We start from the raw sequence: 14,608 nt of genomic DNA on the forward strand, positions 1-14,608 counted from the left end.
GTGAACCACAGATCCTCAGGAATGCTTTTAAGGGGTCAATCCAGATTTACAAGCAGAAATGCAGGGACCTGATTAGTGGGGTCAGAAGGCTGCGATCAAACTTTTTATGAGCAGGGAGAGTGAACTAAAAAAAGGGAAGGCTGCACCAGCCACCCGAGTCTGATCATGTTTATACAAGAGGGAGGTGTGTCCTCCACAAAATGATCCACATCTGCTTTGTAAGAAATGATACTTTCTATTGCTTTTTCTGAACATCTACCTTTGTCCATGTCCTAAACACTAAAATACACACTAAAACACGTCCTATCATTATTCGGAGAGCAGAGAAAGCTGTTACACCTGCTTACAACGGAGAAATCACCCCTCCTTTCTGCGAGTTCTCATCAGCCTGTCTGCAGGCTCGGGCACGCGCACTCTGATCTGAGAAGCTGCTCCCCCTTCTGCTCTGTCCTGCACTCTGAAGCTGCTTAACTTTCCATGAAATCCATAATCTTTAACCAATTTATCAAAATACTTGATTAATGTCTGATCCTCACTTTCCACATACTTCCAAACTTTATGAAAAGTTTTCTGGACCTGACCAATGTGCCGTCTTTCTTTTTAGTGAGATTTTGTGAATGAGTCCCACCCATCTTTTTGAGGTTTTTGATCGACGATCAGCCACAACGTTCTCAGGAATTCATAGACCACACCATGCTTCTACAAGAGCTAAATCCCTTGCGGATGTGGCTGTCCTGAGAACCAGCGTCTCAATTTCAATCACAAACCAGAGTTCCCACCCCAGTAACCCTTTTTATGGATTCTCCAGCGCTGAATCTAATCAGCAGAAAAAGCTTGGAGAATCAGAAAAGAAACCTAATTATTTGTCAACTGAGTCACTATGTTTGTTTTAGAACGAGGCATTAATCAAAGTGAGCACACACCACAGGAGCTGTCGAAGAGAGCACACTCAGACACAGACAGAGAGGCATGAGAAGCATCACACACACATATTTTCCCCGGAGCTCCGCTTATTCCATGTGCGGCCCACACAGGACCTTCAGCACTAAATTTTGGACACACAGTCCTGTTGTTGGACACACAGTCCTTTCGTTGGACACACAGTCCTTCCTTCGTCTACACAAGACGTTTTAACGCAAAAATTTTGGACACACAGTCCTTTCGTTGGACACACAGTCCTGTCGTTGGACACACAGTCCTGTCGTTGGACACACAGTCCTTTCTTTGGACACACAGTCCTGTCGTTGGACACACAGTCCCTTCTTCGTCCACACAGGACGTATAGCCTACTGAAGGCTCTATTAGTCGGTACACGCGGCGGTACCTACACTTCAGACTCGGGCACGCGCAGCACCCTGACTGCAAGCGCCGCTCTGTTCAGCGTGCCCGCGCAGCAGTCAGGCTGCAGCCGTGTCTCTATTCTTCCCCCAAAGTCGATGCACGCACACACAAAGACACAGACACAGTCAACATAAGGCCCTAACAAGTAAAGAGAGGACAGACTTTCTGTGTGGCGTACTCACTTCAAGCAATGAACCTCGTTATTTGATGAGGGTCCGACGTGGCCGAGGGCAAAACTGGATCCGGGGCGAGGGCCGCTGATCCTGAAGGCGGATGTGTCAATGCTGAGGCTGTGATCTCAGACCGCATGCGGTTTTCAGGCAACCCCCCCCAGGGGTTCCAGCGATGTCCAGGGCGTCAGTCGGCCGGCTCAGAAGGACCAAATGTGAAGAAACTGGATTTTCTAGAAAGGACTGTATTAAATTTTAGTTCGTAACTGTTGCGTCTGCATCGAGACAAGGATCACGCCGCGTTGCTGCTCCAAACTCCTTTATTTTAACCCCCAACCCCCCAACATCTTTATCTCAACTTTTGCAGTCAAAGAGCTTCAGCTCTTAAAGGCGCAGTAACTCACTTCTTATTAACGTTGCTTTAACAGCAACCAACATGACATTAATCTGAACACTTTCAGACATAACATTTCTTCCCCTCCTTCACTGGAACGAAAACTCCAACTCTCCCACCCCAATGTCACCATCACCCAGTCACATAGTCTCTGTGCCAGATAGGTGGGCCTCTTATCCTCTGTGGCCGTGCTGGCTGAACTTCCGCTTCAGGCCTGAGTGGCACACCTCCCTGAGGCCGGTTGGTCCCCGGCCCAGCCGGCCAAACCAAGGTTGCTGCGGGAGATGACATAGGTGTTGTCGGGGCTGGGACTTTGTGCAGACGGTTTGAGTGCCACCGCGTCCCGTTTTCTAGTCTGTAGGTGACTGAACCCAGCTTCTGAGTGACCCGGAGAGGGTCTGACCAGTACGACTGCAATTTGTGCTGGCGGTTGGCCCGTTTAATCCTAACCCAATCCCCAACAGCTAGTGAAGGGGTCTGCACTCGATGTGTGTCGTCAAATTGCCTCTTCATCCGAGCCTGTGAACTTATGACCCGGGCCCTGACTTTCTGCAAACCTTGAGTGCCATGTGGAGGGACAGGCTGTGCCCTCAAACAGTCCAGAGGTTGCTTCAGTTCGCGTCCTATCATGAGCAGAGCCGGAGATACCCCAGTGGTGGAGTGCTTTGACGCTCGAATGCTCAAAAGAGTTTGGTTGAGGGCCTCGCTGAAAACATTCCCTTCTTCCATGCAGGCACGAATCCCATTTTTGAGGGTTTTATTAAGCCGTTCCACCCCTCCATTACTCTCCGGATGATACGCTGCTGTTCTGATGTGCTTGATGGAGCGTTGTTTCAGAAACTCGGTGAACTCAGCTGAGATGAACTGCGGCCCATTATCTGTAGTAACCACGCTGGGAAGCCCCCACCGTCCAAACAGCTCTTCCAGGCGGCCGATGATGGTGTGTGTGGTAACGGAACTAAGCTGAAAAACCTCCGGCCATTTGGAATGCAGGTCATGCACAACCAGGAGGTAACGGGCATGAGCAGGTGCACCATGGAGTTCTCCACAGAGATCTATCTGGATGTGTTCCCAAGGTGATGAAGGCCACGGGGCTGGGTTGAGTGGTGCCGTAGCTGGCTGACCAGTCTTCCCACTCAGCAGGCAGCAGGCACAGTTACGTACCAGCTCCTCAACATCTAAGTCTATGTGAGGCCACCACACTGTATCGCGGCACCGTTGCTTCACTTTGACCACCCCTAAGTGCCCCTCGTGCGCCATGTGAAGCACTCTAGATCTAAGGGTCTCAGGGACAACTGCTCGATGGCCGCGAGCCAGGCACACTGTCCCCCAGCAGGAAAGCTCATTCCGAAAACGGTAGTAGGGGAGTAGGTTATCATCCACCTTGGCTGGCCACCCATCCTGGATGTAAATGCGGAGAGTTGCAAAAGTCTCATCGTCAGCAGAGGCCTTTTGCAGCTCAGTCAAGGTAACTACGGAGCTGAGGGGCCCGTGCAGAATGTGCACCAAGTCGTCATCATTTTCTGTGTTTCGAGTGACCTCGCCTGCTTCCTTTGTCACCGACACCGCTCTGGACAGAAGGTCTGCCACCGTGTTAGCACGCCCTGGCATAAACTCCAAGCGGAAGTTGTACTGGTTTAGCCGGTCAGCCCACCTCAGCAATCTCATGGGTTTGTGTCCAGACCCCTGAGTCGCCAACAATGCCGTCAGAGCCTGGTGGTCTGTGCGTATGGTGAAAGCCCTACCATACAGATAGACATGCCAGCGTTCACATGCCCACAGGCAAGCCAGTGCTTCCCTCTCCCCCACCGAGTACTTCTGCTCAGCTGGAGTAAGAGCCCTGGAAGCGAACGCCACTGGTCGTTCCACCCCCTCGTGGATCTGGGACAGCACAGCACCAAGAGCCAAACCAGAGGCGTCACAGGTGACCAACGTGGGTGCCATCTGGCTAAAATGGGTCAAAGTGGGAGGAGAGGTGAGCTGTTGTTTTATGACGCGCACAGCCTCGTGGCAGGCTGGGGTCCAGTCCCAGCGTGCGTCCTTCCGAAGCAAGCCACGTAAAGGAGCTGTTGAGTCTGAGAAATGTGGCATGAATCTAAGGTAGTAGGCAGCCATCCCCAAGAAAGAGGACAGCTGGGCTGGTGACTGAGGATCTGGCAAAGACAGAATGGCTTCCGTGTGAGACATGATGGGAGCTATTCCTGCCTGTGAGAGCCTGAAACCCAAAAACTCAACCTCTGTAACACCAAACACGCACTTCCCAGCATTTAGTTTAACGCCATGCTGCTCAAAACGTTGAAAAACTTGCGCCAGACGAGCGTCATGCAGTGTCATGGTGGGTGCGTGTACAACCACATCATCCAGATAGATGGAGACACCCGGGATACCTGCTATTATATTCTAAAACAGAATACTCTAGAATTTTGAGTTTAAAAATTTTGTTCCCATTTTAGATCTCTTTTTTATCGTGAAGCCTTTTGGTACCTTCAAGGAGTTGGAAAGTGCTGTATGAATAAAGTTTCATTCATTCATGATCCTTTTAATAAAATAAATAACATTATTTATGAAATAAAGCAATGACCAAATAACACTATGATTTTCAAAGACAAAAATTCAGGAAAAATATACTGATACATTTAAAAAAGAACACACAAAAAAACAATAAATAATGGATCCTCTCTCGTCATAATCCGAATAAAGACTTTGAGGGTCTGTAGCTCCTCACGTCTCACAGTTTGAGCAGCTGTGTCCTCCACGTCTGTTTCTCATCCAGTAATAATGAAAAAAGCAAATTTCTATGTCTTCTGCTGCAGCTACGCATATATCTGCGTTACCTTTAAAACTATACCTAGAACACTTCAGTGGTTGATCATTGTGACATCCCGTAAACCCGAACGTACAAATATTTTTCATATTTTCATAGCGACAATTAAAAACACGCAGAACCAGAAGCGGCGGTCAGGCAGCTCTCCATGACGGTCTGCCAGCCACCAAGCAGCCCGGAAGCTGATGGAGCTGATGGAGCTCCCTGGCTCATGAACCCTGAATGAATGACGTGATTGCCAATGCTTTTGTAGAACTCTTCATAATAAATGACCATGATCTCTCAACACCACCTGCGTCTCCCACGCATTGTAATCGAGATATGATAAACACAGACACCGGTCCATTATATAGCCATCAGGCTAAAAACTTTAGCTTAAAGCTTCTCCCACATGTGTGTGCAACTAGTAGCTACAAGCTCTGAAAGACATTTTTTAGACTGACGGCGAGCAGAGACTTTGCCGCACGGCAAAGGAGAGGCGGTAGACGAAAATTTGCCCCGCGAATCACGTTCGGCGTGAACACAGCTTCCTAAGTGGTCTTTCTGTACTTTACACTTTACAAAAATGTCTGTAGTTCAGTATTTTTTTATTACAGAACAAGCTGACAAAGCATTACTGTACATAAAAATGTTGCATTAGAACTTGTGTTTCAAAGTGTAACAGAAAGTATAACAGATGCTGTAGCCCTGAAATATTACTGGGTGTGGCAACATTAACTTTTACAACAACAAAAAAATCATTGGTCTAAAAGCACCCAAAGGCAGGGGAATTCTTGATTTCTTGATTGATTCCAAAGTCCATGTTGGCTTTACAGGCACTATAGGAGTCCAAAAGAGGAATCTTTAAAATGTTGGCACAGGTATTCACCATTGGTTATCTTGATGTTGAGGAACATAGGAAGTGAAGATGTGGCAGAGGACTCATTCCAGCAGGAGGAACACGTGGCACACCTGCAGCAAACATTAACACTTCCTCCAAGGTCACAGCGCTGTCATCTTCTAAAAGTAGCTAGAAAAAAAATGACAATAAAAACCACCTATATTAAAATTTAGGATGATAATAGGATTATGCTATTATGATATTATTTCACATTTTCACAAATCAGAAATGGTTTTAATGTATTCTTTACTATCTAAATCAAAATTTAATCCAGGTTTGAGCAGTCCAGATGCTCAAAATGATCAGATGATCATTAGCTGGTAAAAGAGCTGGTTTATACAGTGGTGGACAAAATTGTTGGTACCCCTCAGTTAAAGAAAGAAAGTCCACAATGCTCAATGAAACGACTTGAAACGTTCAAAAGTAACAATAAATTAAAATTTATTGAAAATCAAATAATCAAATCAGCCATTACTTTTGAGTTGTTGATTAACAGAATTATTTTAAAAAACAAACTAATGAAATAGGGCTGGACTAAAATGATGGTCCCTCCATAAGAGACTGAGAACTAATTGCCCAGAGGGTCATGATGAACTCAGGTATGTCCTTTCATTGACATCACAGCTGTTTTCAAACCCATAATCAGTCAGTCTTTAAAGGGAGACAAATAGTCACGTTGCTGTTTGGTGAAAAGGTATGTACCACACTGAACATGGACAACAGAAAGCAAAGGAGAAAATTGTCCCAGGACATTTGAAACAAAATTATAGACAAACATGGTAAAGGTAAGCGCTATAAAACCATTTCTAAGCAGCTTGAAGTTTCTGTGACCACAGTGGAACATATTATTCAGAAGTTTAAGACCCACGGGACAGTAGCCAACCTCCCTGGACGTGGCCGGAAGAGGAAAATTGATGACAAATTGAGGCGACAGATAGTTGGAACTGTATCCAAGAGCCCAAAACAACCTCCAAAGACATTAAAGGTGAACTCTTAGATCAAGGTACATCAGTGTCAGATCGCACCATTCGTGGTTGTTTGAGCCAGAGTGGACTTCATGGGAGACGATCAAGGAGGACACCACTGTTGAAAGGAAATCATAAAAAAGCCAGACTGGAATTTGCAAAAATGCATGTTGACAAGCCAGAAAGCTTCTGGGAAAATGTCCTTTGGACAGATGAGACAAAACTGGAGCTTTTTGGTCAGGCACATCAGCTCTATGTTGGTAGACTCAAAAATGAAGCATAAAACCAAAAGAACACGGTCCCTACTGTGAAACATGGAGGAGGCTCAGTTCTGTTTTGGGGCTGCTTTGCTGCATCTGCCACAGGGTGTCTTGAAGTTGTGCAAAGTAAAATGAAATCTCTAGATTCTCAAGGCATTCTGGGTAGAAATGTGCTGCCTAGTGTCAGAAAGCTTGGTCTCAGTCTCAGGTCATGGGTCTTCCAACAGGACAACCATCCAAAACACACAGCCAAAAAACCCCAAGAATGGCTCAGAGAAAAGCGTTGGACTATTCTGAAGTGGCCTTCCATGAGCCCAGATCTGAATCCCATTGAACATCAGTGGAAGGAGCTGAAACATGCCATTTGGAGAACCTGAGACAACTGGAGCAGTTTGCTCATGAGGAGTGGGCCAAAATATCTGTGGACAGGTGCAGAAGGCTCATTGACAAATACAGAAACCGTTTCAATGCATTGATTGCCTCAAAAGGTTGTGCAACAAAATATTAAGTTATGGGTACCATCATTTTTCTCCAGCCCTGTTATGATTATTTAATTTTCAATAAATTTTAATTTATTGTTACTTTTGAACGTTTCAAGTCATTTCAGTGAACATTGTGGACTTTCTTTCTTTAACTGAGGGGTACCAACAATTTTGTCCACCACTGTATGCGCTCATGGGGGAGGAGTCAGACCTGAAGCTGGATAGTATTGTTTCCGTAGACTACATTGGTTTCAGGTCGTTAAGAGTCCTTTGTTCTCAGCTGGAGTTGGGGAGACAGTGGCTACCCTCCCCAACCTGATCATCTCTTTCAGCCATTAACGACCGAAGTCAAACTGGTTTGGTTTGTTTGAGTCTCAGAACACTGCTGTAGATGCAGTTTCAGGTCTGACTCCTCCCCCATGAGCACATATAAACCAGCTCTTTTAACCCTTGTGCTATCTTATCTGACCCTGTGAAGAAACTGGATTTTCTAGAAAGGACTGTATTAAATTTTAGTTCGTAACCCCGTCAGTTTCTTACACACAGAAATAATGAATAACGACTCAGAGACAAAACTTAGCTTTTGTGGAGGTTTTACTTCACACAAACACGAAGGGGACAGACATGAACATGGTACATTCAAAGTCCGAACCAACGAGCTCAGGGATGGGCTTGGTATAAAAACCCTGCATTTTGCATATTCAGAAGATCGTCCGATGGACGTGGAAAAACACGCCCACAGGTTACTGGTGGAGAGAAGCTCCAAGGCTAAAGTGAAGATAAGTCTGAGGCCTGCTCAGCAGATCACACAGTCACAGAAAAAGGGAGGATGAGAATAAACTGTGAAAACAATAGCTTGGCTGTGCTTTCTTCAAATGTAATATAATTTTGAGATGACAATACATGCTCAGTGAATTAAGTTTAAACCATTAGTATAATAAAAGTTAAAGGCAGTTTCTAACTATTCTTCACATACCCCCCTGTTTGTCATATCAAAATTATATATGGAAAGTCAGCAGAACTCCTGTCATCATCAACCATATACCATTTCACGAAGATTTTCAGTATAGGCAGCATATCGGCTCTGCATCGAAAACAAAAGTGTAGAGGTACATGTAATTACAAAAGAAAACATAAAATCAGCGTGAATAAATGAGCATATCAGAGGCGGTAGGTGATACATGAGTGTTGATGCGAAAACCTCCAGGGCTAAACTTATACCATCTGTAGGAAACCTTCATTGAGCAGTCAGGGAGGGCAAAACTCATCAACGGCTCTGTGCCCCTCAGCAGCCATCACTAAGGATACGCATGCATCACCAGTCCAAACCTCGGCACAAAATCATTAATTAAATTTACATAGAACAAGAAACAAATTAAGAAATAAAGAAGATAAAAAAAAAAAAAATCAAATCAAACAAAAGGAAAACAATAAAATAAATCTGTAAAGACCAGTTTCAACCACGAGCAACAGCTGGACCCATGTTAGCTGGTTCGAAGCTCACTGTAGCTGGAAGAGAGCAGCGCTAGAGGAAACACACCAGGGAGCTCCCCTCGCCAGGAGTAGTGTCACACTGCAGCGGCTTCGTAGTTGGACTTCAACCAGGGATGCGTCTCAAAATGTCAGTCTCATAGGCTCTCAGCAATTTACAGTGGCTTACGTGAATCCAGAAGGGTCAGTCAGCAATGTGTACTGCAGTTGGCATGAGGAGGAGAACCTTGAAGGGTCCTGTCCACTACCGTTGTGACCAATCAGTCCGTTGAATGGCCTTCGAGTAAAGCAGGTCACCAACAGGGGCCTTCTGGTCGGGATGAAGAGTCTGTGGGGAGGAGAGAGCTGGAGGCAGACCCAATGTTTTCCTTTGTTCTCACAGCTTTCTTCAAACAATCATGTAAATCATCAATGGTGTCAGTAGAGCCAGGCATGAGAGTAGAAAAAAAAAAAAAAAATCAGGAAAAAAATAAAATAAATAAAAATTAAAAAATAAAAATTGTGAAAAAAAACACATTGAAAGTGAAACAGACAAGAACTGCGTCTCATTTCAACAGCAGCATGAACAGGCTGATAACAGTTTGACTAATGGTAATGCTTGGACGGAAGGGAGTGGAGCATACTGCACGTGATTCTGGAGATTTCGCACAAGAGAATCACAGGTGACATTGTTTCAACTATCAGCCGCGCAAGCAGCTGCAGCTTACAGCGAGTGAGTAAAGGTGGGGGCTGATCAGATAAGGTGGTGAGGTCCAGGGAGAGAAATAATTTTTGCTAGAAACAGAAACTAAATGTCCCAAAAAATTTAACCTGTGCTTGGGCCAGCTGGAGTTTAGTTTTACCACACTTATTGCCCTGAGAGTTAAAACTTAGAAAGATTAGCAGACATGTCCCAAAAAAAAATGTGAGGCGAGTGTGTGAACCACAGATCCTCAGGAATGCTTTTAAGGGGTCAATCCAGATTTACAAGCAGAAATGCAGGGACCTGATTAGTGGGGTCAGAAGGCTGCGATCAAACTTTTTATGAGCAGGGAGAGTGAACTAAAAAAAGGGAAGGCTGCACCAGCCACCCGAGTCTGATCATGTTTATACAAGAGGGAGGTGTGTCCTCCACAAAATGATCCACATCTGCTTTGTAAGAAATGATACTTTCTATTGCTTTTTCTGAACATCTACCTTTGTCCATGTCCTAAACACTAAAATACACACTAAAACACGTCCTATCATTATTCGGAGAGCAGAGAAAGCTGTTACACCTGCTTACAACGGAGAAATCACCCCTCCTTTCTGCGAGTTCTCATCAGCCTGTCTGCAGGCTCGGGCACGCGCACTCTGATCTGTGAAGCTGCTCCCCCTTCTGCTCTGTCCTGCACTCTGAAGCTGCTTAACTTTCCATGAAATCCATAATCTTTAACCAATTTATCAAAATACTTGATTAATGTCTGATCCTCACTTTCCACATACTTCCAAACTTTATGAAAAGTTTTCTGGACCTGACCAATGTGCCGTCTTTCTTTTTAGTGAGATTTTGTGAATGAGTCCCACCCATCTTTTTGAGGTTTTTGATCGACGATCAGCCACAACGTTCTCAGGAATTCATAGACCACACCATGCTTCTACAAGAGCTAAATCCCTTGCGGATGTGGCTGTCCTGAGAACCAGCGTCTCAATTTCAATCACAAACCAGAGTTCCCACCCCAGTAACCCTTTTTATGGATTCTCCAGCGCTGAATCTAATCAGCAGAAAAAGCTTGGAGAATCAGAAAAGAAACCTAATTATTTGTCAACTGAGTCACTATGTTTGTTTTAGAACGAGGCATTAATCAAAGTGAGCACACACCACAGGAGCTGTCGAAGAGAGCACACTCAGACACAGACAGAGAGGCATGAGAAGCATCACACACACATATTTTCCCCGGAGCTCCGCTTATTCCATGTGCGGCCCACACAGGACCTTCAGCACTAAATTTTGGACACACAGTCCTGTTGTTGGACACACAGTCCTTTCGTTGGACACACAGTCCTTCCTTCGTCTACACAAGACGTTTTAACGCAAAAATTTTGGACACACAGTCCTTTCGTTGGACACACAGTCCTGTCGTTGGACACACAGTCCTGTCGTTGGACACACAGTCCTTTCTTTGGACACACAGTCCTGTCGTTGGACACACAGTCCCTTCTTCGTCCACACAGGACGTATAGCCTACTGAAGGCTCTATTAGTCGGTACACGCGGCGGTACCTACACTTCAGACTCGGGCACGCGCAGCACCCTGACTGCAAGCGCCGCTCTGTTCAGCGTGCCCGCGCAGCAGTCAGGCTGCAGCCGTGTCTCTATTCTTCCCCCAAAGTCGATGCACGCACACACAAAGACACAGACACAGTCAACATAAGGCCCTAACAAGTAAAGAGAGGACAGACTTTCTGTGTGGCGTACTCACTTCAAGCAATGAACCTCGTTATTTGATGAGGGTCCGACGTGGCCGAGGGCAAAACTGGATCCGGGGCGAGGGCCGCTGATCCTGAAGGCGGATGTGTCAATGCTGAGGCTGTGATCTCAGACCGCATGCGGTTTTCAGGCAACCCCCCCCAGGGGTTCCAGCGATGTCCAGGGCGTCAGTCGGCCGGCTCAGAAGGACCAAATGTGAAGAAACTGGATTTTCTAGAAAGGACTGTATTAAATTTTAGTTCGTAACTGTTGCGTCTGCATCGAGACAAGGATCACGCCGCGTTGCTGCTCCAAACTCCTTTATTTTAACCCCCAACCCCCCAACATCTTTATCTCAACTTTTGCAGTCAAAGAGCTTCAGCTCTTAAAGGCGCAGTAACTCACTTCTTATTAACGTTGCTTTAACAGCAACCAACATGACATTAATCTGAACACTTTCAGACATAACATTTCTTCCCCTCCTTCACTGGAACGAAAACTCCAACTCTCCCACCCCAATGTCACCATCACCCAGTCACATAGTCTCTGTGCCAGATAGGTGGGCCTCTTATCCTCTGTGGCCGTGCTGGCTGAACTTCCGCTTCAGGCCTGAGTGGCACACCTCCCTGAGGCCGGTTGGTCCCCGGCCCAGCCGGCCAAACCAAGGTTGCTGCGGGAGATGACATAGGTGTTGTCGGGGCTGGGACTTTGTGCAGACGGTTTGAGTGCCACCGCGTCCCGTTTTCTAGTCTGTAGGTGACTGAACCCAGCTTCTGAGTGACCCGGAGAGGGTCTGACCAGTACGACTGCAATTTGTGCTGGCGGTTGGCCCGTTTAATCCTAACCCAATCCCCAACAGCTAGTGAAGGGGTCTGCACTCGATGTGTGTCGTCAAATTGCCTCTTCATCCGAGCCTGTGAACTTATGACCCGGGCCCTGACTTTCTGCAAACCTTGAGTGCCATGTGGAGGGACAGGCTGTGCCCTCAAACAGTCCAGAGGTTGCTTCAGTTCGCGTCCTATCATGAGCAGAGCCGGAGATACCCCAGTGGTGGAGTGCTTTGACGCTCGAATGCTCAAAAGAGTTTGGTTGAGGGCCTCGCTGAAAACATTCCCTTCTTCCATGCAGGCACGAATCCCATTTTTGAGGGTTTTATTAAGCCGTTCCACCCCTCCATTACTCTCCGGATGATACGCTGCTGTTCTGATGTGCTTGATGGAGCGTTGTTTCAGAAACTCGGTGAACTCAGCTGAGATGAACTGCGGCCCATTATCTGTAGTAACCACGCTGGGAAGCCCCCACCGTCCAAACAGCTCTTCCAGGCGGCCGATGATGGTGTGTGTGGTAACGGAACTAAGCTGAAAAACCTCCGGCCATTTGGAATGCAGGTCATGCACAACCAGGAGGTAACGGGCATGAGCAGGTGCACCATGGAGTTCTCCACAGAGATCTATCTGGATGTGTTCCCAAGGTGATGAAGGCCACGGGGCTGGGTTGAGTGGTGCCGTAGCTGGCTGACCAGTCTTCCCACTCAGCAGGCAGCAGGCACAGTTACGTACCAGCTCCTCAACATCTAAGTCTATGTGAGGCCACCACACTGTATCGCGGCACCGTTGCTTCACTTTGACCACCCCTAAGTGCCCCTCGTGCGCCATGTGAAGCACTCTAGATCTAAGGGTCTCAGGGACAACTGCTCGATGGCCGCGAGCCAGGCACACTGTCCCCCAGCAGGAAAGCTCATTCCGAAAACGGTAGTAGGGGAGTAGGTTATCATCCACCTTGGCTGGCCACCCATCCTGGATGTAAATGCGGAGAGTTGCAAAAGTCTCATCGTCAGCAGAGGCCTTTTGCAGCTCAGTCAAGGTAACTACGGAGCTGAGGGGCCCGTGCAGAATGTGCACCAAGTCGTCATCATTTTCTGTGTTTCGAGTGACCTCGCCTGCTTCCTTTGTCACCGACACCGCTCTGGACAGAAGGTCTGCCACCGTGTTAGCACGCCCTGGCATAAACTCCAAGCGGAAGTTGTACTGGTTTAGCCGGTCAGCCCACCTCAGCAATCTCATGGGTTTGTGTCCAGACCCCTGAGTCGCCAACAATGCCGTCAGAGCCTGGTGGTCTGTGCGTATGGTGAAAGCCCTACCATACAGATAGACATGCCAGCGTTCACATGCCCACAGGCAAGCCAGTGCTTCCCTCTCCCCCACCGAGTACTTCTGCTCAGCTGGAGTAAGAGCCCTGGAAGCGAACGCCACTGGTCGTTCCACCCCCTCGTGGATCTGGGACAGCACAGCACCAAGAGCCAAACCAGAGGCGTCACAGGTGACCAACGTGGGTGCCATCTGGCTAAAATGGGTCAAAGTGGGAGGAGAGGTGAGCTGTTGTTTTATGACGCGCACAGCCTCGTGGCAGGCTGGGGTCCAGTCCCAGCGTGCGTCCTTCCGAAGCAAGCCACGTAAAGGAGCTGTTGAGTCTGAGAAATGTGGCATGAATCTAAGGTAGTAGGCAGCCATCCCCAAGAAAGAGGACAGCTGGGCTGGTGACTGAGGATCTGGCAAAGACAGAATGGCTTCCGTGTGAGACATGATGGGAGCTATTCCTGCCTGTGAGAGCCTGAAACCCAAAAACTCAACCTCTGTAACACCAAACACGCACTTCCCAGCATTTAGTTTAACGCCATGCTGCTCAAAACGTTGAAAAACTTGCGCCAGACGAGCGTCATGCAGTGTCATGGTGGGTGCGTGTACAACCACATCATCCAGATAGATGGAGACACCCGGGATACCTGCCAGGATGAGTGACATAATCTTCTGAAAACAGCTTGGAGCCGAGGAAAGACCAAAAGCCATGCGTTTAAATCTAAACACCCCCACATGTGTAACAAAAGCTGTGAGGTCCATGCTAGCAGGTGCAAGGGGAACCTGCAGGTAGCCATTTCGCAAGTCCATCTTACTAAAGACAGTGGAACCATGAAAATGGCTGGTGAGCTCCTCAGCGGTAGGTAAAGGGTACTTATCAGGAATTATCGCTTTGTTCACATCTGACAAGTTAACACAAAGGCGCAGACCACCCCCTTTCTTCCTAGCAACCACCAAATTAGACACCCACGGTGAAGCGTCAACCGGTTCAATAACATCCTCTTCCACTAGGCGACCCAGCTCAGTTTCGACTTCGTCGCGAAGGGCCAGAGGAATACGCCGCAGTGGTTGGATAACTAGGCGTACAGACGAGTCAACAGTGGGCTGGTGCACAAAGGCGGACATGCGACCGAGCCCTGTGAAGAGTTGGGGGTAGCGATCTGGCCAGGACGAGACGATCTGCAGGACACAAGTGCCGCTAGAATCCGTCACTGAAAACCCAAGAGCAAGAAACAAATC

The 14,608-nt window shown here is 47.3% G+C and overlaps 1 protein-coding gene across 1 annotated transcript; it reads right to left on the reverse strand.

The window, feature by feature from the left end:
* Positions 1-1,813: 1,813 nt before the first annotated feature.
* On the reverse strand, positions 1,814-14,304 carry LOC111946838 (uncharacterized protein K02A2.6-like). Its single transcript, XM_023951709.1, has 2 exons — positions 14,017-14,304; positions 1,814-4,292 (listed from the first exon to the last, which is right to left on the reverse strand). Exons 1-2 carry the CDS (start codon positions 14,177-14,179, stop codon positions 2,038-2,040), a joined length of 2,418 nt encoding a protein of 805 aa, XP_023807477.1. The 5' UTR covers positions 14,180-14,304; the 3' UTR covers positions 1,814-2,037.
* Positions 14,305-14,608: the final 304 nt, after the last annotated feature.

Source organism: Oryzias latipes, chromosome 3, assembly GCF_002234675.1.
Source record: "Oryzias latipes chromosome 3, ASM223467v1".
Classification (NCBI taxonomy): domain Eukaryota; kingdom Metazoa; phylum Chordata; class Actinopteri; order Beloniformes; family Adrianichthyidae; genus Oryzias; species Oryzias latipes.

What these genes read in the sequence shown, in the direction of transcription:
- LOC111946838 (XM_023951709.1), bottom strand. Translation starts at nt 14,179, where the DNA reads ATGGACTTGCGAAATGGCTACCTGCAGGTTCCCCTTGCACCTGCTAGC. An exon ending in TATGTCACTCATCCTGGCAG is followed by an intron (nt 4,293 to 14,016) that starts GTATCCCGGGTG and finishes ATATAATAGCAG; the next exon opens with GTATCCCGGGTGTCTCCATC.